This window comes from Osmerus eperlanus, chromosome 2, assembly GCF_963692335.1.
Source record: "Osmerus eperlanus chromosome 2, fOsmEpe2.1, whole genome shotgun sequence".
NCBI lineage: Eukaryota > Metazoa > Chordata > Actinopteri > Osmeriformes > Osmeridae > Osmerus > Osmerus eperlanus.
Window position 1 is genome coordinate 14,632,401 of NC_085019.1, and position 26,222 is coordinate 14,658,622.

At 43.1% G+C, this 26,222-nt stretch overlaps 2 protein-coding genes across 3 annotated transcripts; both read left to right on the forward strand.

Annotated features, from left to right (window-relative positions):
- The first annotated feature begins 7,663 nt into the window (after positions 1-7,663).
- vwa3a (von Willebrand factor A domain containing 3A) lies at positions 7,664-8,905 on the forward strand. The gene is made up of 4 exons (XM_062483508.1): positions 7,664-7,883; positions 8,059-8,179; positions 8,450-8,547; positions 8,695-8,905. The coding sequence occupies exons 1-4, from the start codon at positions 7,762-7,764 to the stop codon at positions 8,729-8,731; spliced, it is 378 nt and encodes a 125-aa protein (XP_062339492.1). The 5' UTR covers positions 7,664-7,761; the 3' UTR covers positions 8,732-8,905.
- Positions 8,906-9,761: 856 nt separating this feature from the next.
- Positions 9,762-25,411, forward strand: sdr42e2 (short chain dehydrogenase/reductase family 42E, member 2). Of its 2 annotated transcripts, none has more exons than XM_062453069.1 (11): positions 9,762-10,237; positions 10,860-10,955; positions 11,503-11,560; positions 12,189-12,307; positions 12,741-12,816; positions 13,789-13,871; positions 14,324-14,461; positions 14,551-14,616; positions 14,740-14,803; positions 14,950-15,023; positions 24,437-25,411. In XM_062453069.1, exons 1-11 carry the CDS (start codon positions 9,770-9,772, stop codon positions 24,671-24,673), a joined length of 1,479 nt encoding a protein of 492 aa, XP_062309053.1. In that variant the 5' UTR covers positions 9,762-9,769; the 3' UTR covers positions 24,674-25,411. The 2 variants fall into 2 exon arrangements, with proteins under 2 accessions (XP_062309053.1, XP_062309058.1); XM_062453074.1 differs by lacking the exon at positions 24,437-25,411 and adding an exon at positions 24,082-24,167.
- Positions 25,412-26,222: the final 811 nt, after the last annotated feature.

A 26,222-nucleotide genomic window follows, 5' to 3' on the forward strand; every position in this document is an offset into this window, starting at 1 on the left:
ACTGGAAATACATCTAACATGCTAACGCATCTGGCGTGTGCTAAATGACTAAAAATATCCGACGCCATCACCCAGGTGTGCCAATCACTGGAACGAGACAAAAAACTTTTTTCAACTTCTCCCTACAGTGCTTAACCAGCCATTAGATACACATACAAATAGGGCCAAATAAATTACTGACGCAATCGGAATTTACATGTCATATTAAATGCGCCGTATTCACTTGTAGAGGAACCTGGTTTGTTTAGCTTTTCCCTCCGTTGTACCGAACTCGTACCGAACCATGATGTCTGAACCGCGGTATGAACCGAACCGTGAATTCAGTGTACCGTTCCACCCCTACTGTAATGTGAACTAGCATACTATTGGGTACGATTAGCTAGCACACTTTCAATAAGATCCATTAGAGACGCACGTGGACTATGAAATGACAACCAGTCGATAGGCTACATCAGCAGGATTTAAAAATAAATGTATTTGGAAATTGTTTTCTATGTATTAGTTGTTGGTTAGAATCATTACAATACGGAATTTGCTAATCTGTTCAACACCAAGCAGACCTAAAAAAAGAATCCCGCCTAATTAACAATACAAAGGTGCAACTGGCTAATGATATTAAAAGTATAAACACACCATATCTTGAATAATAATGTAATAACCGACTTACCTAAACTGTGAAACATTCTTCGACCCTTTAGGGCCATAAGATTGGGAACAGTTAACAGCAGCACAACTCTGCATGGTTTTTATTAAGACAGTATACCTACTAGCGCGACCGTAATTGATAAGTGAGTGTAGTTGCGGAGTCAGGATGAATGCATCATCATCTGCTTAAATTACAGCAGAAAGATAAACAACTTCATCGTACTTAGTACATCGTACGTGGCCTATTAAAAATAAATAAAGACACACAGTATGTGTGAATGTATATATATATATATATGCTACATTAGGTTGGGTATCACCATAACAATGGCATACAATAAGAGCTTGTAGACCTAATAATAACAAAGCAATACTCATCATCATCAAACCAGGCATTGCTTTATTATTATTAGGCCTACAAGCTCTTATTGTATGCCATTCTTGTGGTGATACCCAACCTAATGTAGCATAACCATAACAAGATTCTGGTTATCAGTTAATGGATTAATCTTCGTCTTTGCTCCAGATAGACGTCAACAATCTATGCACACACCTTAACATCATATAGTAAAAAAACAATCTAATCTGTTTTAAAATAACGGGAATAAAATATATTAACATCATGTATGTGTGCCAACCATTTGCTAAACTGGCTACAGCAGGGCAGGCAATTGTAGGTTAACAAGCCATTTTTCCCTGTGCTCATTCAATTTAAGTCTATGGCTCATTCAGCTCTCGGTAAATCGGCAATTGGCTAATGTTCCCTTTTGTTCTATTCCCCTGTTCGTACGCGCGAGCACATTTGCAGGCAACTTTTTTTGACGTAAGCAAATAAACGGGTTGCTAGTTTACCCATTTCGGATGGGTTTCAAACTTAGAAAAAATCAGGAAAAATAATTCTATGAAAAAGCTAGTAGTATGAGCCAGGTTCGAGAATCGGACAAAAATTATTGGGGGAGATAGTTTTAGATATTTTGACTGGACTTAATAAAATAAAAACGACCGGACGAGTCAGGTAGCAAATCGGAAATGCAATACGACCTACATCCTCCGGGGCCGTTGCCTCAAGCCGAGGGGCGAGGGTCTGTTTGAAGGAGGTCTTTATTTTTTGCATCTGAAAGCCTACGCGAGTGGTAAATTGCGACGGTGGGCAGGAAGGGTCAAAAAGGAGGACAAAAGGGTGAAAAGGAGGACACGCAACAGTGGTCCGGACAAAGGTCTGGAAAACCGGACTGTCCGGACTAAATCTGGACGTCTGGTCACCCTACCCTCGAAACCGAGGGGTAAGGGCTACATAGCCCTATGAAATGAGACACCGCTTGGTTACGGTTCCGTATATCGATGTCTCCAAAGCAAGTCTATTCAAGGCTAATCAGAGAAATGCGGGACTGTTGTGCAAATCAGTAATGTAACGTTAGCGTAGCAAACTAGCGAGTTTTCAAAACGTTTCAATTAAGAACATGGTTGCAAATACGATATGTACAAGACTGTGTAGAGCACAAAACAAGAATGTCGTAATTTCAATTTCAAAATCAATTATTTAAGCCGAAAATATAACATTTATGAGACTGTCTGATCTGGCCGCCATTGTTGCAGGTTGCGCAGTATTCACATACACCTTGGTTTCAAGTAAGCTCCCGAAAACAAACAAAACGTCTTAGCCCTACCCCTCGATCAAAAAGAGTAATGGGACACCACTTACAGTGCGTTCACACTGCAGCGACGCGATGCGAGCGACAACATGTTTTCCATTCATTTTCTATGGAGCCAGGCGAATTGCTTGCGTGGTGCATTGTGGGTAGCGACGCGACCGAGTTGAGATTTTCTCAACTTTATGTAAATGAGGAGTGATTTTCGCTAGCGATGGCCAATCGGAGTGTTTTCTTGTTTCTCGTAACATAGCAACCATGGTAAACATTTCTAGCTTTCTAGGTTTCAAGGTGGAGGAGAAACTAATCGTTTGTGTGGCTGCTTACCCAGTCCTGTACGATACATAGCTGTATTCGTACAGATGTTTAATTTTTTTTAACGATGCATGGCGCAAGGTTGCCGAAGTTGTTGGTGCTTGTACTTTCAAATTCAGTTTACTCACATTACGTAACTTCGTTCTGTGGTAACTAGCTAGCTAGCCCGGCTGGAACTCCCTACTGTATCGTATCGACAGATTAGCAGAGACTTCGAGTAATATAATAAAACTTTTTCTATTAAACAGTTTTGTATTTTGTATACAAGTTGTATTTTGATCGATGTTGCGAGTACGTAAACCCAAGTCTGCACACTTGGCCATGACAACTACAACAGTGACTTTAGAGAACTACATTCTACATTAATCTGTTTGAAACGCCCCCAAGCGTGGTGAACTGTGGGAAGGCGACCGATGGCAAGCGATTCGCGTCGCTGCAGTGTGAACGCACTGTTACTCTCACATGAACGCGCAAAACTAAGGGGCATCAGAATGAATCAGAATGGGATTTATTCGCCATGAAAGTTTGCACAGACAAGGAATTTGCTTTGGCAGGAAGGTGCATACAATAAACATATAGGAACCTAAAATAAAAAAATGTGGCCTATCTATACTAAGGGTACATAAACTAATAGTACTAAGTGGAATTAGAATTAAATAAAATATAAAATAAAATACAAGTTGCCGGAATTTATAATATAAAAATACAGAAATACAAATCTAAAAAAAAATACAAATGTACAAGATACAATTTTGTAATGCAGTGCAAAAAGCAGTGTGTTTTAAGCAGGAAGTCATTAGAGTCAGTGTGGACCCTTGTTGAAGAGGCCAACAGCGGAAGGGAAGAAACTGTTTTTGTGGCGTGAGGTATTGGTCCTGATGGACCGCAGCCTTCTGCCGGAGGGGAGTGACTGAAACAGGGAGTGTCCAGGGTGGGAGGAGTCGGCCACAATCTTCCTTGCTCGCCTCAGGGTCCTCGAGGTGTGGAGGTCCTCGAGGGTAGGCAGATTGCAGCCAATCACCTTCTCAGCAGTGCGGATGATACGCTGCAGCCTGCTCTTGTCCTTGGCAGTGGCAGCAGCGTACCAGACAGTGATGGAGAAGGTGAGGATGGAGGTGAACAGCTGCACTGGAGGTGCAGCTGTTCACCTCCCAGCTTAATGCACTGCTTCCTGTCAGACAGGAAGTCTGTGATCCACCTGCAGGTGGAATCAGGCATGTTCAGCTGGGAGAGCTTGTCCTGAAGCAGGGCGGGGATGATGGTATTGAAGGCAGAGCTGAAGTCCACAAACAGGATCCTGGCATAGGATGCTGGGGAGTCCAGGTGCTGTAGGGTGAAGTGGAGGGCCATGTTAACTGCATCGTCCACAGACCTGTTGGCTCTGTAGGCAAACTGCAAAAGGGTCCAGTAGAGGATCTGTGATGGTTTTAAGGTGTGCCAGCACCAGGCGCTCGAAAGACTTAATTACCACAGAGGTCAGGGCGACGGGTCTGTAGTCATTATGTCCTGTTGGCCTTGGCTTTTTGGGCACAGGGATGATGGTGGAGGACTTGAGACAGGCTGGCACATGGCATGTCTCAAGGGAGGTGTTAAAGATGTAGGTAAACACCGGAGACAGCTGGTCAGCGCAGTGCTTGAGGGTGGCTGGAGAGACAGAGTCCGGCCCAGCTGCTTTGCAGGGATTCTGCCTCTTGAAAATTCTGTTAACTTCACCCTCCTGAATGGAGAGAGTCGTCACTGTAGAGGGGGGGGAGGTGGGAGGCCTCCTGGGTGGGAAGGGGTAGTTCAGGACTGTCCAATTGTCTTTAAAATCTGCAGTAGAACTCATTCAGGTCGTTGGCCAGGCGGGAGTCGTTAGTGGAGTGGGGGGCTCTGGGCTTGAAGTTTACATTTACATTTACATTTATTCATTTAGCAGACGCTTTTGTCCAAAGCGACTTCCAAGAGAGAGCTTTACAAAGTGCATAGGTCACTGATCATAACAACAAGATAGCCACAAAAACATTGCGAGTAGCCAAAACATGAAGCACACATTGTGAACAACCAAAGTAAGTGCCAAAGGGAAGAACCATAAGAGCATGTAGTTAAGCAAGTTACAATTAAACAACATGAACCGCTATAAGTGCAAGTGTACCTGTGGAAAAAGCAAGCAACAATAATAAAAACAATATATCACAGCGAGTACAAACATTTAAATCAGTTACCACTAACCACAAGAGCAGCAAGTCTCTAAGCAAGAGTCATTGTGATCCTTGAGGAAACTAACATCGGGTCAAGCGAACCATTCCTAAGTACCGTTGTACTCCCGGAACAAGTGCGTCTTGAGCCTTTTCTTGAAGGTGGAGAGACAGTCAGTGTCTCTGATGGAGGTGGGGAGTTGATTCCACCACTGGGGGGCCAGACAGGAGAAGAGCTTGTGTTGGGACCGGGCGGTCTTGAGTGGTGGGACCACCAGGCGGTTGTCTGAAGAAGACCGTAGGTGACGGGTGGGGGTGTAAGGCTGCAGGAGAGACTTGATGTAGACGGGTGCAGTCCCGTTCACTGCTCGGAAGGTCAGTACCAGGGTCTTGAATCTGATACGGGCCATGATAGGTAGCCAGTGGAGAGAGATGAGGAGCGGGGTAACATGGGAGTGTCTGGGTAGATTGTAGACCAGGCGGGCCGCTGCGTTCTGAATCCTCTGAAGAGGGCGGGTTGCACATGCTGGGAGACCAGCGAGCAGCGAGTTGCAATAGTCCAACTTGGAGAGGACAAGTGCTTGGACTAGCAGCTGGGTGGAGTGCTCAGACAGGTATCTCCTGATCTTCCGGATGTTGTAGAGGGTGAATCTACACGACCGGGAGACTGCAGCAATGTGGGCCGTGAGGGAGAGCTCGTCGTCCATGGTAACCCCAAGGTTCCTGGCAGAGGATGAAGGGGTCACCGTCGCAGATCCCAGGGTGATTGAGAGATCGTGGGAGATGGAGGGTTTAGCCGGGATGATGAGAAGTTATGTTTTGGCGAGGTTCAGCTGGAGGTGGTGCTCGGTCATCCAGGCAGAGATGTCTGTGAGGCAGGCCTCAATCCTAGCTGAGATCCCCGGATCGGTTGGGGGGAACGACAGGTACAGCTGCGTGTCGTCAGCGTATCAGTGGTAGGAGAAGCCATGGGAGGTGATGATTGGTCCAAGTGAGGTGGTGTACAGAGAGAAGAGGAGGGGTCCAAGGACGGAGCCCTGTGGGACACCAGTGGAGAGCTGGCGAGAGCCTGACAGTTTGCCTCCCCAGGAGACCTGGTAGGATCTTCCCGACAGGTAGGATGAGATCCACCGGAGTGCAGTGCCAGTGATGCCCATCTCAGAAAGTCTGGAGAGCAGGATCTGGTGGTTAACCGTATCAAACGCTGCAGAAAGGTCCAGCAGAATGATGACGGATGACCTGGAAGCCGCTCTGGCAGACTGGAGGGCAGTGGTGACTGACAGGAGGGCAGTCTCTGTGGAGTGGCCAGTCTTGAAGCTCGATTGGTTGGGGTCAAGCAGGTTGTTCTGAGAGAGAAAGTTTGACAGTTGGTTAGATACAGCACGTTCAATTGTTTTTGAAAAGAAGGGTAACAGTGATACCGGTCTGTAGTTCTGGAGGACGGCAGGGTTAAGGGAGGGTTTTTTGAGTAGAGGGGTAACTCTAGCCTGTTTGAAGGCTGAGGGGAAGGTGCCGGAGATAAGAGAGGAGTTTAGGACATGGAGAAGAAAAGTTATGATGGAGGGGGAGATGGTTTGAAAGAGAGGGGAGGGGATAGGATCAAGGGGACAGGAGGTGGGGCGATGAGAGAGAATGAGGTCAGAGATCTCTGCCTCAGACAGGGGAGAAAAAGAGTTTAGACATTTAGTTGGGTCACTCATGGAGGGTGAGAGGGTAGGAAAGGTGGGTTTAGGGAACCGACTGCTAATGTCGGCGACTTTTTTCTCAAAGAAGGAGGAGAAGTCGAAGTTGGTAATCTGCCTGAGCCTTCTCCAGACAGAAGCAGAGTCGTTTGCAGAGAATTGGTGTTTTAGTCTGTCTGAGTACAGTCGTTTAGCCTCCCTCACCGCCTTGCTAAACCTGTTCTTCGACTCCTTGAAACGGTCTCTGTCCCCACTCCTAAACGCGGCCTCTTGCGCTGACCTCAACCTTCTGAGTTTAGCTGTAAACCAGGGTTTGTCGTTGTTGTAGCTCACCCTGGTCCGTGTTGGTATACAGCAGTCCTCACAGAAGCTGATGTATGATGTCACAGCCTCTGTGAGCTCATCCAGACTATTGGTAGCAGTCGTGAACATGTCCCAGTCAGTGCAGTCCAAGCACGCCCACAGATCCTCCATAGCTTCACTGGTCCACTGTTTCGATGTCCTCATAGCAGGCTTACAGCGCTTTAGCTTCTGCCTGTATGCAGGAATCAGGTGGACCATGGCGTGGTCAGAGTGACCCAGTGCTGCTCGGGGGACCGCATGGTATGCTTTGCTGATTGTAGAGTAGCAGTGATCCAAGGTGTTTCCTTCTCTGGTAGGGCATTTGATGAATTGTCTGTATTTGGGGAGTTCTTGAGTGAGATTGCCTTTGTTAAAGTCACCTAGCACAATAACCAAGGAATCCGGATTTTCATGCTCCACACTCAGTATCTGGCTGGCGAGCACACGTTGAGCCTCGTTGACGCTAGCCTGCGGAGGCATGTAGACGCCAACCAGAATGAATGATGCAAACTCTCGTGGCGAGTAAAACGATCTGCAGTTAATAAAAAATGATTCCAGATCAGGAGAACAGTGCTGCAGAATCACTGTCACATCTTCACACCAGCCACTGTTAATGTAAAAACAAATACCAGAGAGCACAGGGTCACGATCCGCTCTCAGCAGTTTGAAACCTGCTAGCTGTAGCGCTGGGGACCAGGGTTGATAAATACAGTCCTAGTAGAGCAGCACAGGGACAATGAAAAACGTCACTCAGAAATCAAAGGTCCATGAAAAACAAAACCCTTAATACACTTTTCCCCAATAATAACTATCTCTCTGTTATTTGACAGTACTGAAAGGGGAAAGAAATAAGGAAGTTTATGAGAAATTACATGTGTGACAGAGCCTCTGGTGTGACATGTGCATGCCTGTGCCCTTTAGACTGCCTGCGGGTTTGGGGAGAGGCTGGGCATGTATGTGCTCAGCGATGGGAAGCCTGACTCCAGCTGTAGCCTGGTCCTCACAGAGACAGAGAAACTGACCTCAGGGAAACACATCACCATCCACACTGTCTCCTACAACTGCACAGATAGGTACCACAATGCTCAACACTCACATAAATCTAACAAGTGACAATGCACAGTATGTTTGGGTGTCATGTATCTCATTACTTGGTGTTGCAGTTTGGCACAGTTTTTATTGACTGGGAAATGCTAGAAGCGTTGCATGCATTGTGACTGTATGACACACTGTGTATCGTCCTCACAGTGTGGCCAACGACTTCCTGATGAAGCTGGCCCATCAGAATAGGGGTCGGTACCACCTTTGTCCTGACGATGCAGATGCACTCATCATTGGGGATTTCCTGTCCATCGACAGTGATGGAGATGTGAGTTGATGTAGTGAGTGAAAAAAGAAAATGTGTCAGTAGCTATTTCATAACTGTTCTTTTCAACCATGGCTTGGCCCATGATTTTAACCTTTGACTAATACAGTAATTGTTGATTACAAACCGTGTTGATTTAGCCCAAGACTATTGGTGCTGTTGGTCCCCCATACTGTAGGTAGAGGTCAGGTGCTCCAGATCTTCTTCAGATGTGTGTAACATCTACTGTAGATGGTGCTAATATTGTGTTTAAACCTGTCCTCATCTCTACAGGAACCAGTACTCCCCTCCTTTGAGGGAGATGACTTAAGGAGACTAGCACAGGAAACTGACAATTTAAGATGTTTCCGGAAACAGGCCCTGGCCTTCAGGTTTGTATGCAGTCTGTGTCTAGATGGAACTGAAATAATTTACAGCTTAGAAACTTTCTTGACTGTACTGTATAATTGTATTATTTGTGGTGATGGTTATTGTGATACAAGAAAATGTATGACTAAACTCTCCACATACTTTGACAGAGAAATCATCTCAGTGAAGCATCCAGAAACAAAATAATATTGGCAACAAGATTCATGATTACCAACTGTACAGAGTGCAGAGGAAGATTTTGTTTTTTTTATGTATGGTATTAAAAATGATCATATTATTCTTTACATTTGTAATACACTGTTAAAAATCCAGATTTAAATAAAGACATGACGTTGTCATGACATTTAAGTTTTTTATTTCAAATGACATATCGTCCATGTAAAATATATACCATATCAGATATAACCCATTTCACGAAAGAACTGGATGCAATTGTGGAGCATGCGAGCTTTTTCAAGAGTTTACGGTGAACGCCTTACAGGTAAGACCACAGATGATTGGCAGGTGGAGGGATGTCTATGCAGACCGTTGGGACATACGAGAGTGGTCCACGGAAAAGGTACAGAGAATATTTGTTTTCTGTTAACTTAACTTAATGGACTTATTGTATTTATGACACACGGATGATAGACGAAATGGTTATCGAGATTTGAATATGGATGTTTTGAGACGTGCGGTACTAATCTGAGTCACGGAGTGTCTTGGACATAATGATCGACATTTTTGAAATAGAATGGTGCTGACATTCCGAAAATGAGAGGAACATTTGATACATTCTGCTGAATTGGTTCGAATCCAACATCAATGATCATTCCTTATGTTTTCGTTTCGGTTTAATCTTTTCAATCAATAACACTTGAAAATTAACGACTGCACCTGTACGAGCGCGTCGCTATCTCAGGTGTTCTTACTTCAATGAGATAAGATAATTCAATGAGTAAACGAGTTTTTTCGACACGTTTAATGCAGTACAATTTGTACTACATTTCTATAATAGAGTTATTGTCAAAGTCTCAGAATATTAGAAAATTTCTTCACGTTGTTCTCTGCAGTAGGCTATCGATAGGATACAGTAATAGAACCATAATAAACTTGTTTTGACAAATGTCAAATAATAAACCAAATGATAAATGTAATTTATTCTTAATGTAAAAAACAAACAAAAACATTTGACATATTATCTTGTCATCTTCCCTCCAGTTTTTCATCCTTCAGGATCAGTGAATGGAACTACACGCCCCCAGCATGAAAGAAAGCGGCTCCATGTGTCAGGTGGAGCAGCTGCTCTGCTCCAGCATCTCAGTCCCTGACACAGGAACTGGGCTGTGTCGCCTGAATGCCAAAGGACACCACAATTACCACCCCTACAGCCAGCAGGCCTGGATGGGCAGCTCAGCTCCAGCCGTAGCTCTGGCCTCAGCCCTTGCCTCCGCCACAGAAACCCGGCACAGGGCCAACGGGGTGTCTGCCTTGTGCAGCAGCCCAGAGTGTCCAGCTTCCAGACTGGATGAGGGAATGGCCCTGGCCAAGAGAGGTGCTGGGGTTGGAGCAGGGAAAGTGCTGGTGACAGGGGGAGCAGGGTATTTTGGATTCAAGCTGGGCCGAGCGCTGGCCAGTCAGGGGGTGGAGGTGGTCCTGCTGGATCTGCACAAGCCACCCTGGGAGACTCCCGATGGAGCCCTCTTCCATCAGGTACTAAAAATGAAACACAACTCTACTGTTTCAATAAGGACGTTGCACAGAGGGACATCAGTCAGTTAGTTTTTTCTGATGTGTGTAGTGCTGTGGTTGGGTTAGGTGTGGTAGAGTTAGGGTTGTGGTCTTCTGGTTGGCCTGTGGTTGGAAACTCACACAGGGTGAGTGATCCACCTGAATAGCGCCAGGTGTTGACCAGGCCAGAGAAGACACGTGCAGGTTGATTCAGGTTACAGGTGGAGTCTCATGACACTCCACCTTAATTGTACCGGCCTCTCTCATGGTTTCAATATTATAATGGGCAACCCATGTATGCCATCTACTGTGTGTTCAAGCTATTGAATGTTTCAACATGAAATGCAAGTGGAGCATTCTGCTGCCATCGTATCAAATGGAGTTCTCTATGAATACACATATATTCATAATAGCATCAATTTATTTTAACTCACCCAATTCTGCTATTGAGTTATAATATCTACTGGGTACATATATATATATATATATACTGTATATACACATGTATATAATGTATATGCATATATATTTATAGATATGTGTATATTCTGTATACATATCTGTTTAATATATAAATAATTATATAATTGTTTTTATTTTACAGAGTGACATCTGTGACTATGACTCTCTCCATAAGGTGTGCGAGGAGGTGGACTGTATCTTCCACACAGCTTCCTTTGGAATGTCTGGCCCAGAACAGGTTTGGGTGTTTGAGCACATCCTCAAATGCAAGACACCACCCTGCAAACACGTTTTACCTCATTATTGAGCATGACCCTCCCTCAACACCTACAGTCCCATGCTAGGAGAAGGGCTTTCTCACAAACAGGTGTCCATTCATAATAAATTATAACACAGCTCTTCAGGACTCTGTCAGCCTAAGCTAAACATCCATCCCACCAGAGTGGCAGCTTGGGAAATCTGTTGGCCTAAGAAGACACATCTGCCTCTCTTTATCCTCCTTATTCGGTTTAGGTTACATAATCAACTCATGCCTTTCACTAATCTCCACCTTCTCAGAGAGTGTAGTAAAATAAGTGAAATCTACAGTGTGAACCGACAGGTTCCAGCATCTTTTGAGTTGATGGGGTTTTTCACATACTGTACTTTACACAGACTGACATCGGGCTATCAACAGGTGTCTCTGGCTAATGCTGCTGCAGGCTTTGCCTCCAAACCCAAAATGAAAACATACTCAAACATAGTCAGGAATGAAAATGTTTCTCTTTTCTTTGCGTCTTCCTCAGCTGAGGAAAGAGCAGGTGGAGTCTGTCAATGTTGGAGGGACAAACAACGTCATTAAAGGTGATTACTCAACAGCCAGCACATCACCCTCAACACCAACCATTAAATGCCCATTCAGATCATTCCTCAGATAACAGTCCTCAGTGGGTTGTTCCGAGCCATCCAAGATGGTAATCAGGCACAAGGTGCCCCTGGAGGTACGTTATGGCAGGAGCATAGGACTGTTTTTGTTTTCAAAAGCCTTGCAAGTGGCAAACTAACAATTATACACAAAACATTTGATCATGGCTTCACCTTTTTTTGGTCCTTACTGACTCAGGTTGTAAACCACATTAGACATATTGGACTGTCTCTCAACTTCAGTTATATGTCTAGATAGTGTTTTGTGTGTGTGTTTGTTTGTGTGTATGTGTGTGGTCTTGTTTAACTCTCCTTGTGGTAACCAAATGTTCTCACAAGTAAAGTGAAACTTGAAAAACGTAACTTTGTGGGGCCCTTTTGCAATTGAATTTAAATTATTTGTTCAAGGGGATTAGTGTTAGGGTTACAATTACATTTAAGTTTAGGGTAAGGGTCGGGCCATCCTAGGATAGAAAAACAAATCTGTTTGTGAGTGTGTGTGTGTCTGTGTGTGTCTGTGCATTTGTGTCTGTATGTGTGTATATGTGTCATCATCTACTGTTTGCAGTGTGTTTGGAGAAAGGTATCCCCAGACTGGTTTACACCAGCACGGTCAACGTGGCATTTGCTGGCAAACCGATCGAGGAGGGTGACGAGGATTCTGTCCCCTGTGTGCCCCTGGACATGGTGAGGAATGAAAGACTGACTCTGTTAGCTTGTACTGGATGTCAAATGTTAGTTATGAACCCACACTGAAGTGGTATGACGCAAGGTAGTTGGACGTAGTGGAGACTCAATCGGATTTCAAGGGAAATAGGCACTGTGGCCCATGTACTGTAATTAATTTACTAACATGATTTCATAAGGGGTTATTTAATAGAAGTTATTTAAAAGAATAAAGTAACAGACTTTGCTGTCTTTGAGAGAGACCAAAGATAAAGGCTAACTGGCAGACGCTTGTCATCTCTGCTGTGTTACTTTGTCATCACCTGTGTGTGTACAATATGAGTGTGGAGGCACCAATTTAATAAGATTACTACTCTCCCTATTTCCTTTGTTGTTCAACAGTACATCTCTAGCACCATCGTGATCATCAAAATGCTACTTTCTTCTATCCTAGCACATAGATCACTACTCCAGAACCAAAGCTGTTGCTGACCAGATGGTCCTCTCAGCCAATGGGTGCTCTCTCAAAGGTATGGGGCTCACTCTGTTGGCTGTGCCAGCAGTGTGAAATATTTCTACACATAGAACCTGCTCAATTCAGTGTTACGTACAGTGTAGAAGTGTGTATGGAGATTGCATTGATGTTACCTTGGGACTGCTGGTATTGTATGGATCCTCTGTGTGTGTGTGTGTGTGTTTTTCCTCATCCCAAACTGGTGTGTACTACCGTAACTGAGGTAATGGTTGGCATGGTAACTCAGCCAACCCATGTGCAACCTTAGCCAACGGGACCTGGTGACACCAGTTTAAATTTAGCGTTAGACAGCACAATACCACTGGAGCCTTGTGTTAACCTGACACCAGGCTGTCTCAAGCAGTCGCCTGCCAACACTCACACAAATGCCTGTGTTCACACATAGGAAGCCCCAAGGCAGTCCTGATGCACCCTGCTACACCCTCTTTCACAGACAGACTTACCAAAACAATGTAGCTAATATATTGTGGCTTACCCAGACTATTTTTGATACAAATGAATTATTTTTCTGCTGGGTCTTGGATGAACATGTGTAATGCCTTCATTCTCTCCTTGGAATGTAACCCAACACTCTATACTGATCCCTTACATATTCAAATAAGCTTAGAGCACAGATATGTCATGATTCAATTTGTTCTAGTCAAGGCACTTGTTCTGGGAGGATGTGGTTCAAATGAATTCATGTAGAGGACTGTCTTTCAATCATAAACACCTATGATTTATTTTACTGTATGTTTCATTGTTACATATACCAGCTAGCTATATATATATATATGAGTATTCATTTTAACAACAAATGTTCAGCAGCATATGAATGCACAGTCATTTCACATACAATTTAAACCAACTTTTGATGGGGTTTTTCCACATCCTATATAGAGAACCTACCTATCTAAAGTTACAGTTAAGGTAAAAGATCACACAACATGTACATTCAATTTTATTTTTTGACTGCTCTCCTACGAAGGTGGGGGCATGTTGCGGACCTGTGTTCTCCGACCATCCGGTATCTATGGCCCAGAAGAGAGAAGACACCTACACAGAGTCATGGTCTCTACACAGAAAACACAATCTAAGAATACTGCAAAAACAGTCTGTACTTCTTACAGTCCATCCAACAGAATGACAGTCGTTTGATAGCAGAATGTCCACCCTGGGAGAATACATTATTGATAGATCCTCTCTGGGTCTCTAGTTACAACTCTCTCACTCTCTCTTACTACTAAGGAGACTGGGGGAAAAGGTAAAGGAAGAGCCTGGGCCGCGCAGGGCTGAGCTGGACTGGACTAAGGGCTGGGCTAAGCTCAGTTTTGGGCTTACTATTGGCCAAGCTATTAAGAAGCTCAACTTAGATTAACACACTTGCACCTTGATTAACCTTAATTCCACAAGAACTAATCACTTGTCAGAACATAGCACTCCACAATCTTACACAGAAAACATACAGACACTGTGTGTGTGTGTCTCTCTCTCTCCCCTTATCAAGTTGTCCTTTCTCCAAGGGGAACGTGGAGCGCAGGTTGTTTAGCTTCAGTTTTGGGAACCCCCTGGCCAGGATGAACTGGGTCCATGTAGACAACCTTGTGACAGCCCACACACTGGCTGCTGAGGCCCTCACCACTAGGAAGAACTGTGTGGCAGTAGGTCCCCGCTGCATTCACACCGTTTTCATTCTCATTCTTCATTACCGCAAGGGCCTGTTTAAAAGACTGTGACATTCCTGTTCTAGAGTGGACAGGCCTATTTCATCAATGACGGAGAATCAGTTAACTTGTTTGAGTGGTTGACCCCATTGGTAAGTGTAAAGCTGTTTTTGCAAAAATACAAAATGTTGTTCTTCTTTTCTTGTGGATGGAACGTTCTGCTCTGTCAAACTGTTCAGCGTAACAGTTTATTCTGTATTTAAACCCCACTGTAGTTTGAGAAGCTGGGTCACAGTCGACCCATGATACACCTGCCTGTGTCACTGGTGTATTCCGCAGGTGAGGGATACGCTCACACGCACACAGTTGAAGGTGCAGAACACTGCAATTCTGTAGTAATAAGAATAAGTAGAAATTGAACGTGCTAAAAAGAGTGAAGTTACTATATCTTAGACCAGTGTGTGCGTGTGTATGTGTTTTCACAGCCATCCTAATGGAGTGCTTACATGTTGCTCTGAGGCCCCTAGTGGAAGTCCCTTTGCTGTTCACCAGAAATGAGGTAACCCTTTTTTTTATTCATCTATCTCTGGTCTTGACACCTTTTTCTTCTCCTGTCCTTTGTTGTTTGCTGGTGTAGAATTCTGTGGTTCAGATGTGGGAGCAGGCACATTTACCTCACTGGCCTGCACAGATGTTGGGATGAACAACCTTAATAAATACATTTTCATTTCTTTAATTTCATTTGATCACAGCTCAGTGCTTGGATCTAATTTAGTTAAATGTTCAGGCTCTTAATTGGTACATTCTTTGGCATGACATCACAAGCTGGGATGCAACATCATGTATTTTCTGCGGTAGCCTATAGCTAGCAATGTGTGCGTGTGAGTACCCTATGTCCTTATGTGTTTGTTCAATGTGTATGCTCTCCACTGATCTGAGTTTGGGGAGCTTGGGTTACCTGCCAGGGGCGGATCTAGAGATTTTCATTCGGGGTGGCAATGGGGTGGCAGAAGGAAGTTGTTGGGTGGCCTCCTGGAGGCGAATCAAAATCCAAAGTAGGGGGGTACAGTACTGCCTATGGTAAATAATTAGGCTATAACATTGTAGTGTAAATTAAACAGTAATATTATTTATTTAAATGTTCTGTAATGTACAAATAATATTTTCCATGGGAAGATTGAGGTTCATGTTGTTTAATTGTAACTTGTTTCACTACATGTTCTTGTGGTTCTTCCCTTTGGGCTTTTTTTTCACAATGTATGCTTCATGTTTTGGCTACCCGCAATGTTTGGGGCTATCTCGTTGATATGATCAGTGACCTATGCACTTTTGTAAAGCTCTCTCTTGGAAGTCGCTTTGGATAAAAGCGTCTGCTAAATGCATTAAAAAAAAAAAGATTGGGGTGGCAGTATTTTTTATTGGGGTGGCAGCTGCCACCCCTTGCGACCCCTTAGATCCGCCACTGTTACCTGCTCCCAATAGATCCTTGTTTAAGTCACACAGAGGCCCTCTCTGTCAGAACTGTACAGACCCTTTACACAGGGGCGTGTCCAGGGAGTGGCCAGGGGTGGCACTGGCCACCACTGAAAAGTGATTGGCCACCACTGGTGGCACCCCAACCATGCGATCGGCTATTTGCTGACAGTTTTGCCCATTTGCATGAATACTGGCCAATGAAAAATAAAAATCTAAAATATGAGGGGCGGGAGTTCAGGCTGAGCGGCATGTTCAACAACTACACTGGAGAAGCATGAGCAGTACCGCCGCTCCCATAACACGCACTACGCGCTGTGCGTAGGGCACCAAGTCCTGAGGGGGCACCAAAAAATTGGCAACTCAAAAATCATCATAGTACTAATAATTATAATGCCGATATTATATCAGTATATAAATATTAGGCACCTTTTAGGCATGTATATCACAAAACAGGCAGAACAAGAGATATATTTAATTGCTCAAAAAAAGTTACGATGGTGCCCCCCCCCCCAAAAAAAACAAAACAAAAAAAAACAAATACACACTCAACTTCCCAAGTATGGAAGCAAATTGTTACCAAAATTCAAATGAAAATGCATTTCCAGAAATGCATTTGCATTTTAAGAATGTGGCTGCATTATTTGACTCATAATTGAAATTAGTAATCAATCATCCTATTTGCATTTTAATTTTCTTCTTCAAGAGTGCTCAATCTTTCACTTAATTAAAATGAAAAAGAAATAGACATTTGAGATTTAATTTTCAAAACATGCCCCAGCAAATAGATACCAAAATTCAATTTGAAATGTAAAATTTGAAAATTAAAATGCATTTCCAGAAATGCATTTTCATTTTAAGAACGTGGCTGCAAACTCGTGACCACAATTCAAATTCAAATGCATTTCCAGAAATGCATTTTCATTTTCAAGAACGTGGCTGCAAAATCGTGACCACAATTCAAATTCAAATGCATTTCCAGAAATGCATTTTCATTTTAAGAACGTGGCTGCAATATCGTGACCACAAATCAAATTCAAATGCATTTCCAGAAATGCATTTTCATTTTAAGAACGTGGCTGTAAAATCGTGACCACAATTCAAATTCAAATGCATTTGCAGAAATGCAAAATGAACGAAAAAGCATTCTGAGCGGCGCAGCAGAGTGACGTCAGTAGCCGCTCTTCTTCAGCTCCCTGCTGACCGAGCTACCCATCTTGTTCGGTAGGGAGCGGTGTGCACATCTGCATTGCATTACATTGCAAATGTGCCGGGAAATTGATTGAATTGCCGGGTCTTTAGAGGACGCATCACAGACTGAGCAACTTGATGTCAAACAATGAATAAAACAGTGGCAGAGCTACTATTAATGTGTAAATCTGTGACGGCAGAGTATGCAGCCAAGCTCTCTATGACTTGTTCTACTCGGTCACGGGCATCAGACTCAGATATATTATTAGATTCTACCTGTTCAGCTAATTCTAACAGTGTTTGCACAATTTGAGGGAGCGCCATGGTCTGTGATGCGTCCTCTAAAGCAGCGGTCCCCAACCTTTTTTGCGTCACGGACCGCTTTCATGTAAGACATATTTTCACGGACCGGCAGAACGGACTGGGAGGAAAGATAGGCCCTGGACAGCTGCGCTGCTAATGCATGTACATTCTGGGTTTGATGTGATCCTAGTTAGTGACTTCCACACCTAGTTTAGCTGATTTAAGCGAAAAATAGTTTTTGGAGTTTTATGTCAAATAAACAGCCGTTTTTTCAATTGACCCATATTTAAGTTTCTTAGCCTGGTTTTCCATCGTTATATTGTTACTAGCTAGCTTTCGATGTGTCAGTCCCACTGTTGTGTGTGACTATAAGCTACGACAGTGACACCCGAAGTGCGTTCCTTATATCCAGTTCAGGCCTATTCAAAAATGTTGTTTGATTGCTGTCACGGCAGAAAATCCCGCTTGATGTTGGAAATGGAAGCAGGGTTTTCAGTGCTTTAGTGGCGATCTCAGGATAGCCTTCATCCAAAACACCGATAGAGTTGTTGTCTCAAACAGGCTTCATTGAGTGGTAACTATCACTTGTCAAGAGTAAGAGACGCGCATGATACCGTTCAATAAAGCCCACAAACTTGCTAAAAAATGAGTAAACACACGTCTTTGCAGAGCTTTTTTGCTCAGGGGAAAAGGCCCGCGGAGAAGGAGAGAATCAGGTCATTTTTCAGAATAAAACGTCTTTCAGACTCTGATAATCAATTAAAAGGAAATAATGTTATTAATTCTTTTTTGTGCGGCCCGGTACGAAATGACTCACGGACCGGTACCGGTCCGCGGACCGGTGGGCACCGGTTGGGGAACGCTGCTCTAAAGACCCGGCAATTCAATCAATTTCCCGGCACATTTGCAATGTAATGCAATGCAGATGTGCACACCGCCCCCTACCGAACAAGATGGATAGCTCGGTCAGCAGGGAGCTGAAGAAGAGCGGCTACTGACGTCACTCTGCTGCGCCGCTCAGAATGCTTTTTCGTTCATTTTGCATTTCTGCAAATGCATTTGAATTTGAATTGTGGTCACGATTTTACAGCCACGTTCTTAGAATGAAAATGCATTTCTGGAAATGCATTTGAATTTGAATTGTGGTCACGATTTTGCAGCCACGTTCTTGAAAATGAAAATGCATTTCTGGAAATGCATTTGAATTTGAATTGTGGTCACGATTTTGCAGCCACGTTCTTAAAATGAAAATGCATTTCTGGAAATGCGTTTTAATTTTCAAATTTTACATTTCAAATTGAATTTTGGTATCTATTTGCTGGGGCATGTTTTGAAAATTAAATCTCAAATGTCTATTTCTTTTTCATTTTAATTAAGTGAAAGATTGAGCACTCTTGAAGAAGAAAATTAAAATGCAAATAGGATGATTGATTACTAATTTCATTTATGAGTCAAATAACGCAGCCACATTCTTAAAATGCAAATGCATTTCTGGAAATGCATTTGCATTTGAATTTTGGTAACGATTTGCTTCCATACCCAAGCTCGCCGTGGGTGCCCTGTCCTATCTCAGTGGCCTGACGAACTTTGACAGTAGGGTCAACTTTTCTAAAATGGCCTCAGAAAGACAACAGGAGTCAGGGGCAGAAATAAGAAAGAGAAAGAAACTGCGAAATGATGCCCGTGCATCACTTTCAGGTAAGTCCATGTTTAATCATTGTTAAATACGGGAAATGTGCTGCTAATTTAATGGTTAGCCTATGCATACACCTCGAACTAGCTGACGTTATTGTTAATGTTAGCACACTCAAATATGCTAGGTGCAAGCTAAATTGAGATTTTACTGTTAAACATTATCTATGCATTTTACAAGTAACTGACGCCAGCTAGCTGTTACTTTACTTTACATTCTATGGTGCTTTTATATTCGATTTATCAAATAGTTTTTAAATGAGTAATAAAGGTGGAGAGCTCCTTGGCTGCATGCTTTCAGTTTTAAATGTTTATAATTTGGAAAACCAGGCTAAGAAACTTAAGGGTGGGGCTGAAGCATTAAGAGACAAAAATACATGACCTTCATTAGACAATATTTTACCAATTGAAAAACGGCTGTTTATTTTACATGAAGCTCAAAAACTATTTTGCGCTCAAATAAAGGCCAACATTTTTCGCTCGCGCGTGTTGCGCGCTTGCTTTACTTTGGGAACTCCGTAACTAGCATCACATCAAACACAGAATGTGGATGCATTGGCAGGGCAGCTGTGGAGGCGTATACGGGGGCCGTTGTTGGACCGAATTCTCACTCCCCCGCAGAATCCCACTCCCCTACGCGTGAACGCGCACTGCCTTCCTAGCTTATTGCTAGTTGTAGTTTGACGAACCGAGGCGATTTTTACAAGCCTAGGTTGGCGATTTTTACAAGCCTAGGTTCCCTCGTTTTAGGCTTTGAGGAAACTGTCATTAGGCTATTTAATTCATGTTTCATCAAAATATAAGTTATGTTGTGCTGCACTTTAGAGCCTATACGATTAGTATGTCGTGCTACTCGTAAAATCCGAATGATTGTCTCAAGAAAATAGACGTACTTTGGAGCTGCACTTGAAAAACGATGTTGATGTCGATGTTGTGCTACACTGTCCTATTATCGGAATGAGGGTAATATGTGAATTATGTTGTAGTTGCGACTGCTGTTGTCACTGTCTGGTAAAAGCGAGCATCGTTCTTTGTATTCATTTGTACGAATCACTTTTAGTAGAACAATTCACTTTTGATTCTTGATTACGTTGTACTTGCTGTTATAGGTATACTTACTAAATGCACTATATGCCAATTCATTGGCATATAATCGTCTGGTAAATGAGTACATTATTTTACAAATGTCGGCTATATAAAAAGGCCCCTGCTCACAGGTCCGTCCTACCAGAATTCTACTTCTATTTCCCTCTCAGTAAACTACTTGCCACACAACTGTTTTGTGTTTACAATCATATCCATTTTATAGATCCTGCTAACCACTGCCTAGTTTGTGTCTTCTAACTTGCAATGTACAGTGCTTGGTTTTAGTAGCCTTCCCTTTGTGAATGGCTAGTGAAAAACATCTAATAAATGATGACATTTTGATTGGTTCCATCACAATTATTTTAAACAAAAAACTATAATGATATATTTAACAAAAGGTAGAAAAAAAGAAAGAAAGTGATCATTTAAATAAGAGTTTTAACAAGTTTGAGGCTTGATCATGAAAACAGGTCAGGGATGTTTACGGCAGGCAGCATTTTGGGTAAACATTAAGATTAATTTGTGGAATGATAATAAATGATCAAACATTAGGAATGGCAAAAACTGTCTCTGTCACCTATAATAACATTACCACTTATACAAAGAAATACCAATGCTTCATTATAAATGTGTCTAGTAGTGAAAAAAGTATTGTATTCAATACCAGTTGACAAGCTATTACCCAGTTAGTGTCGCCATCCAGATTGTCCACATCCCCGCATAGTTGGGGTGTGTCAGATCCTAAAGCCCCAAGATATGGGGAGGGGGGTGGTGGATTTCGGCAGGTATGAAAAACAGTGTTGCCAAAATCTTACTCCCCTTCTAACTTTTACATTTATGCAACTAGTATCAAGAGATTTTTATGGCACACTTTACAGGGCATGAGGAGCCACCAAAATAATTTTGGGGTGTGTCAAATTTTATAATCTCAAGATATGAGGGGGGGAGGATTTCTGCAGGTATAAAAAACAGTGTTGCCAAAATCCTACTCCCCTTCTAACTTTTACATTTATGCAACTAGTATCAAGAGATTTTTATGGCACACTCTACAGGGCATGAGGAGCCACCAAAATAATTTGGGGGGGGGTGTCAGATCTGTTTGTGGACTTCAGCTCTGCCTTCAACACCATCATCCCCGCCCTGCTTCAGGACAAGCTCTCCCAGCTGAACGTGCCTGATTCCACCTGCAGGTGGATCACAGACTTCCTGTCTGACAGGAAGCAGTGTGTTAAGCTGGGAACACACGTCTCTGACTCCCGGTCCATCAGCACCAGATCTCCTCAGGGCTGCGTCCTTTCCCCTCTGCTCTTCTCCCTGTACTCTCCCTAGGGAGTCAGGTGGCTGAGCGGTGAGGGAGTCGGGCTAGTAATCTGAAGGTTTCCAGTTCGATTCCCAGCCGTGCCAAATGACGTTGTGTCCTTGGGCAAGGCACTTCACCCTACTTGCTTCGGGGAGAATGTCCCTGTACTTACTGTAAGTCGCTCTGGATAAGAGCGTCTGCTAAATGACTAAATGTAAATGTACACCAACAGCTGCACTTCCAGTCATCCATCCGTCAAACTCGAAGTTGGCGGACGACACCACCCTCATTGGGCTCATCTCTAACGGGGACGAGTCTGATTACAGCTGGTGACCTGGTGCAGCCAGAACAACTTAGAGCTCAATGCTCTTAAGACAGTGGAGATGGTTGTGGACTTCAGGAAGAATACAGCCCCACTCACCCCCATCACCCTGTGTGACTTCCCAGTCAACACTGTGGAGTCCTTCCGCTTCCTGGGCACCATCCTCTCCCAGGACCTCAAGTGGGAACTGAACCTTAGCTCCCTCACCAAGAAAGCACAACAGAGGATGTACTTCCTACGGCAGCTGAAGAAATTCAACCTGCCAAAGACAATGATGGTGCACTTCTACACAGCCATCATTGAGTCCATCCTCACCTCTGCCACTGCCAAGGACAAGAGCAGACTTCAGCGTATCATCCGCACTGCTGAGAAGGTGATCGGCTGCAATCTGCCTACCCTCGAGGACCTGCACACCTCGAGGACCCTGAAGCGAGCGAGGAAGATTGTGGCCGACCCCTCCCACCCTGGCCACTCCCTGTTCCAGCTACTCCCCTCCGGCAGAAGGCTGCGGCCCATCAGGACCAAAACCTCCCGCCATAAGAACAGTTTCTTTCCATCTGCTACTGGCCTCTTCAACAAGGCCAAGGACTCCCATTGACATTCATTCATTATTTAACCCAGTATCTGATTGCACTATTGCACTATGTTGACCACTCATGCTGCTCATTCTTATTCTTATTCTTATTTTTATATATATATTATTTTATATTTAAATTGTTTTATTCTTAGATTGTTTAGTTCTTAGGAATAGTTAAACTTCTGTACCTTTACTTAATTTAAGATTCGTATATGTTTAGTGTTTGCACCTCCCTGCCACAGTAAATTCCGTGTCTGTATAACATACATGGCGAATAAACCGAATTCTGATTCTGATTAAGACGGGCCAGCCGTTCGTCTCGTTCCCCCAGGCTATTGAACTGCAGCAGAAGAATGGTGTCGACTTGGGTACTTAGTATCATACTGATGAAATACTATGGAAGCTTTTATATATTAGCATTGAGGGACCAGAGGTTTCAGTTTCAGCCAGACAGAGTTGTGCAGAGATGGCTGTCAGCAGGGAAGAGAGCACGTCATGTTTGAGGTTAAAAGTCAATTGTTTTGCTGACTATTACCTTTTAATTTTTTATCACTAGAAATGCGATTTCATTTTTGTTCTTTTTATATCCAGGATGTGTTTAATAAATGGTTAAACATGTTAACAGAATAACACAACTTATAAGTCTTTGGTTTTGTTGTAACAATGATAAATTACAACTTTTGTAGGGGGGGCCAGTAAAAACTGTCTTGGGGCCAGTAAGTTTCAAACCCACTGGCCCGATGCCAAAAAATGTTAATGTTGAGCCCTGTGAGCTAAAGTGTTTCAAACCCAGCCACGGTGGAAGGGTGTGGAAGAGAATAATTAAACTAAAGGCTGCACTTATCCCATACGTCTTCCTTAGGTTGTAGAGTTAGAAACATCTTTACTTGTTTTACTGCCGCCTCACACATTTCAGCCCTACAATGTCTATGGTTCATAAGTTAATTCAGTTGAAGGTGCCAAAAGATCAAAAACATAAGACCTATACTCAGGGTGCGAATTATACAATGACAATCGGTGGGGTCAACTTTTTCTCCAGGGCATTAAGGATACCTCGTACAGCGCAGGCGCTTGCTTCAGTGAACTAAAGTCTTACAATCCCAACAGTATCTTGCTTGTTTAATGTAATGTCTGCAGTCTATTGATGATAATAAACAATCCTTTCCACAAGCTCCTGGGGCACATACCACACAACAACTTTTGAAGTCAGGGGTCACCAATGAAGTACTGTAAAGCAAAACAGCAGCAATTCAGACCCACACACACAACAGCAGACCATAATTTCCGCTCGAACACAAACCTACACAATGCTGTACCAGAACAAAAGACACTATCAACGTTACAGGTAACAATTAATACAAAAATTGACCCCCACAATCTGTTGTTTTTACCTCTTTTAGGGGGGTCCAAGTCTTAATTAGGGGGACAGACCCACCAAACCCCCCCCCCCCTTAATTCGAACCCTGCCTATATTCAAACAACATGAGCTTGATGCGAACAATACATTAGTTAATGTGCTGGATAGGAGGCCACAATAAACCCAATGTTTTCTTTCATTTTAGTTCAAATTCAAGAGCTGAGTCTGTGCTCTTCTTGTCAATAGAGACGTCACCCCACATCAAGTTAACTCAGCCTCTATCAGGCTTCTCTCACTGCCCGTATTTTCTGTACAGACACCCTATCCTCTCTGCAGTAAGGGGATATAGAGATTGGAGCGATCCATCAGGACTGGGGTGGCAGAATGTAGAACAGGGATTTGGCAAATGGAGGTTAATCAAAGCCATTAGCCAACCAGTCTGACCTCTAGCCAAGATCTTCTCTAGACCAGACCTCCCAAGCAGTTGCTGAGAGCAATACCTGTCTCTGTTAACCATCAGAGTTGGAACGGGTGGGGGGTAGAGAGATCCAGACTTCTGGAGTTTCTTTCTTCAAAGTACCTTTGAGTGTAGAACACTGCTGTCTTGCTGGGCTGAGCTACAAGAATGAAAATGTGTACAGTACCTTGAAAAGGTTTCCTCTTGGTTTCAGGTCCGAAACATTGCTGTGAGCCACACCTTCAAGATTGATAAGGCCCGTCGAGACCTTGGCTTCTGCCCCAAACATTACAGCCTGGCGGACTCTGTGGATCAGTACCTGAGGTCTCGACCCCTGACATCTAGCTCCTCTCTCCTGAGCCTCTCCAAGGATTCTCCCCTGGTCCTGCTTCTAGTGGTGGGGATCAGTCTCACTGTGCTGCTGCTCAGCTTCTTGCTCTGGGAGCACTAGCCATCTAGATAGCCCATTAGCCTAAAACACAACCCCAAACAGTGTAGCCCCTGACTCAGGTGGGTCTTCTATAATATCCTTCTAAATCTATAGAAAACAGTAACATATAAGGTTATTTTCTTGATGGTTTTATTGTTCCATTGGAGATAGTTTTTTTCTATGATAAGCTGTGCTTGATAGTAAGTAACATAAAGTTTTTAGTGTTTGTATGTTTTCTTTTTCATTTGGTTAAGATGCTAGGTTATTATAAAGAAGATGGTATAATGTGTACAAGGCTCCACTACTATGTATAAGTCACATGTCATATGTTCCACCTGAAAGGACTGCTCAGCTGGTAGCCCGAGTTGACCCACAAAATGGTGGGTCAGAGGAATGTACTGCATGACTTTTGACTCTTCTTTCTATATTCCTTGTATGCAACAAAATGTCACAAATACAATCTGGTCACGAATACTGTTGATAAAGTACTTTAACCTAAAAGCTATAGTTAGTTTACTGCTATTCCTAAAGAAGAATGTGTTTCAGTTTTGTATGCATGTGGCATCTGACTCATCTGACTCATGTATAATGTTACTTAGAGTTTAACATTTTGGCAGACTGTAGGCAAAACTATTTCTGACAAAGACAATGCTTTTTTTAAATACTGTATTTAGATGCACAGTAGTACAAAACTTTGTTAGTAAATAACGCATGCTTCTCCCCACTTCTTCAATGTTGGGTTTTTGTTGTGATTTTCTTATTTAACCCTCGTGCTGCCTTCGGGTCACATGACCCAAAGGTTCATAACGAACCATCGTTGTGTTTACCCAATTTTACCCAATACAAAAACAAATTAAAATAATTTTCTTTTAACCTTTGCAATGTGGGGGGTCTGAGACAGCCCAACGGTTAAAAGAAAATGCTTCACTTTGTCTTTGTATGCGGTAAATCTGTCGCAATACGACGGTCGGTCACAATGACTGATGGGTCAGAATGACCCGAAGATAACACAAGGGTTAAAGGTTTAGGCATAACTAATTATAATATGTATAATTTAATTGTAGGTTTTTGCAATAAGAAAAAAAAAGTGTGAATGTATTGAAAGAAGGCACCGGGTTTTTTTGGGGGGGGGGGGGGGGGGGGCGGGGTGAGAGAATATTTTGTTCTTCTCAGTTTAATATACTTCCATAGTTATGCAACAAACTAATATTAGATATATACGTATTAATTGGAGAACATTCAAATACATTATGTAAATATAACTGCATCTGTCATTGTATTGGTATTCAGGCGAGAGACCCTAGATACCTAAAATGTAAACTAGCATTGTGACCAAAACACACAATAAATAGGAGGGGAAAAGATGGTGTAAAATAAGCATCGAGCTACGGAGACCCCCTTGGCTGTGATTGGTCAGTATTAAGAATCACTTGCGTCAGGGGCGGGGTTGCCGGGATAAACAGGACGAACAGAATCCTTTGACCGCCATTGCTGTAAGTTTTCACAATTCATATTTCAGCTAAACAGTACATGTAAATCAGCATCTGAATTCAAATGTGACGAGAAATGG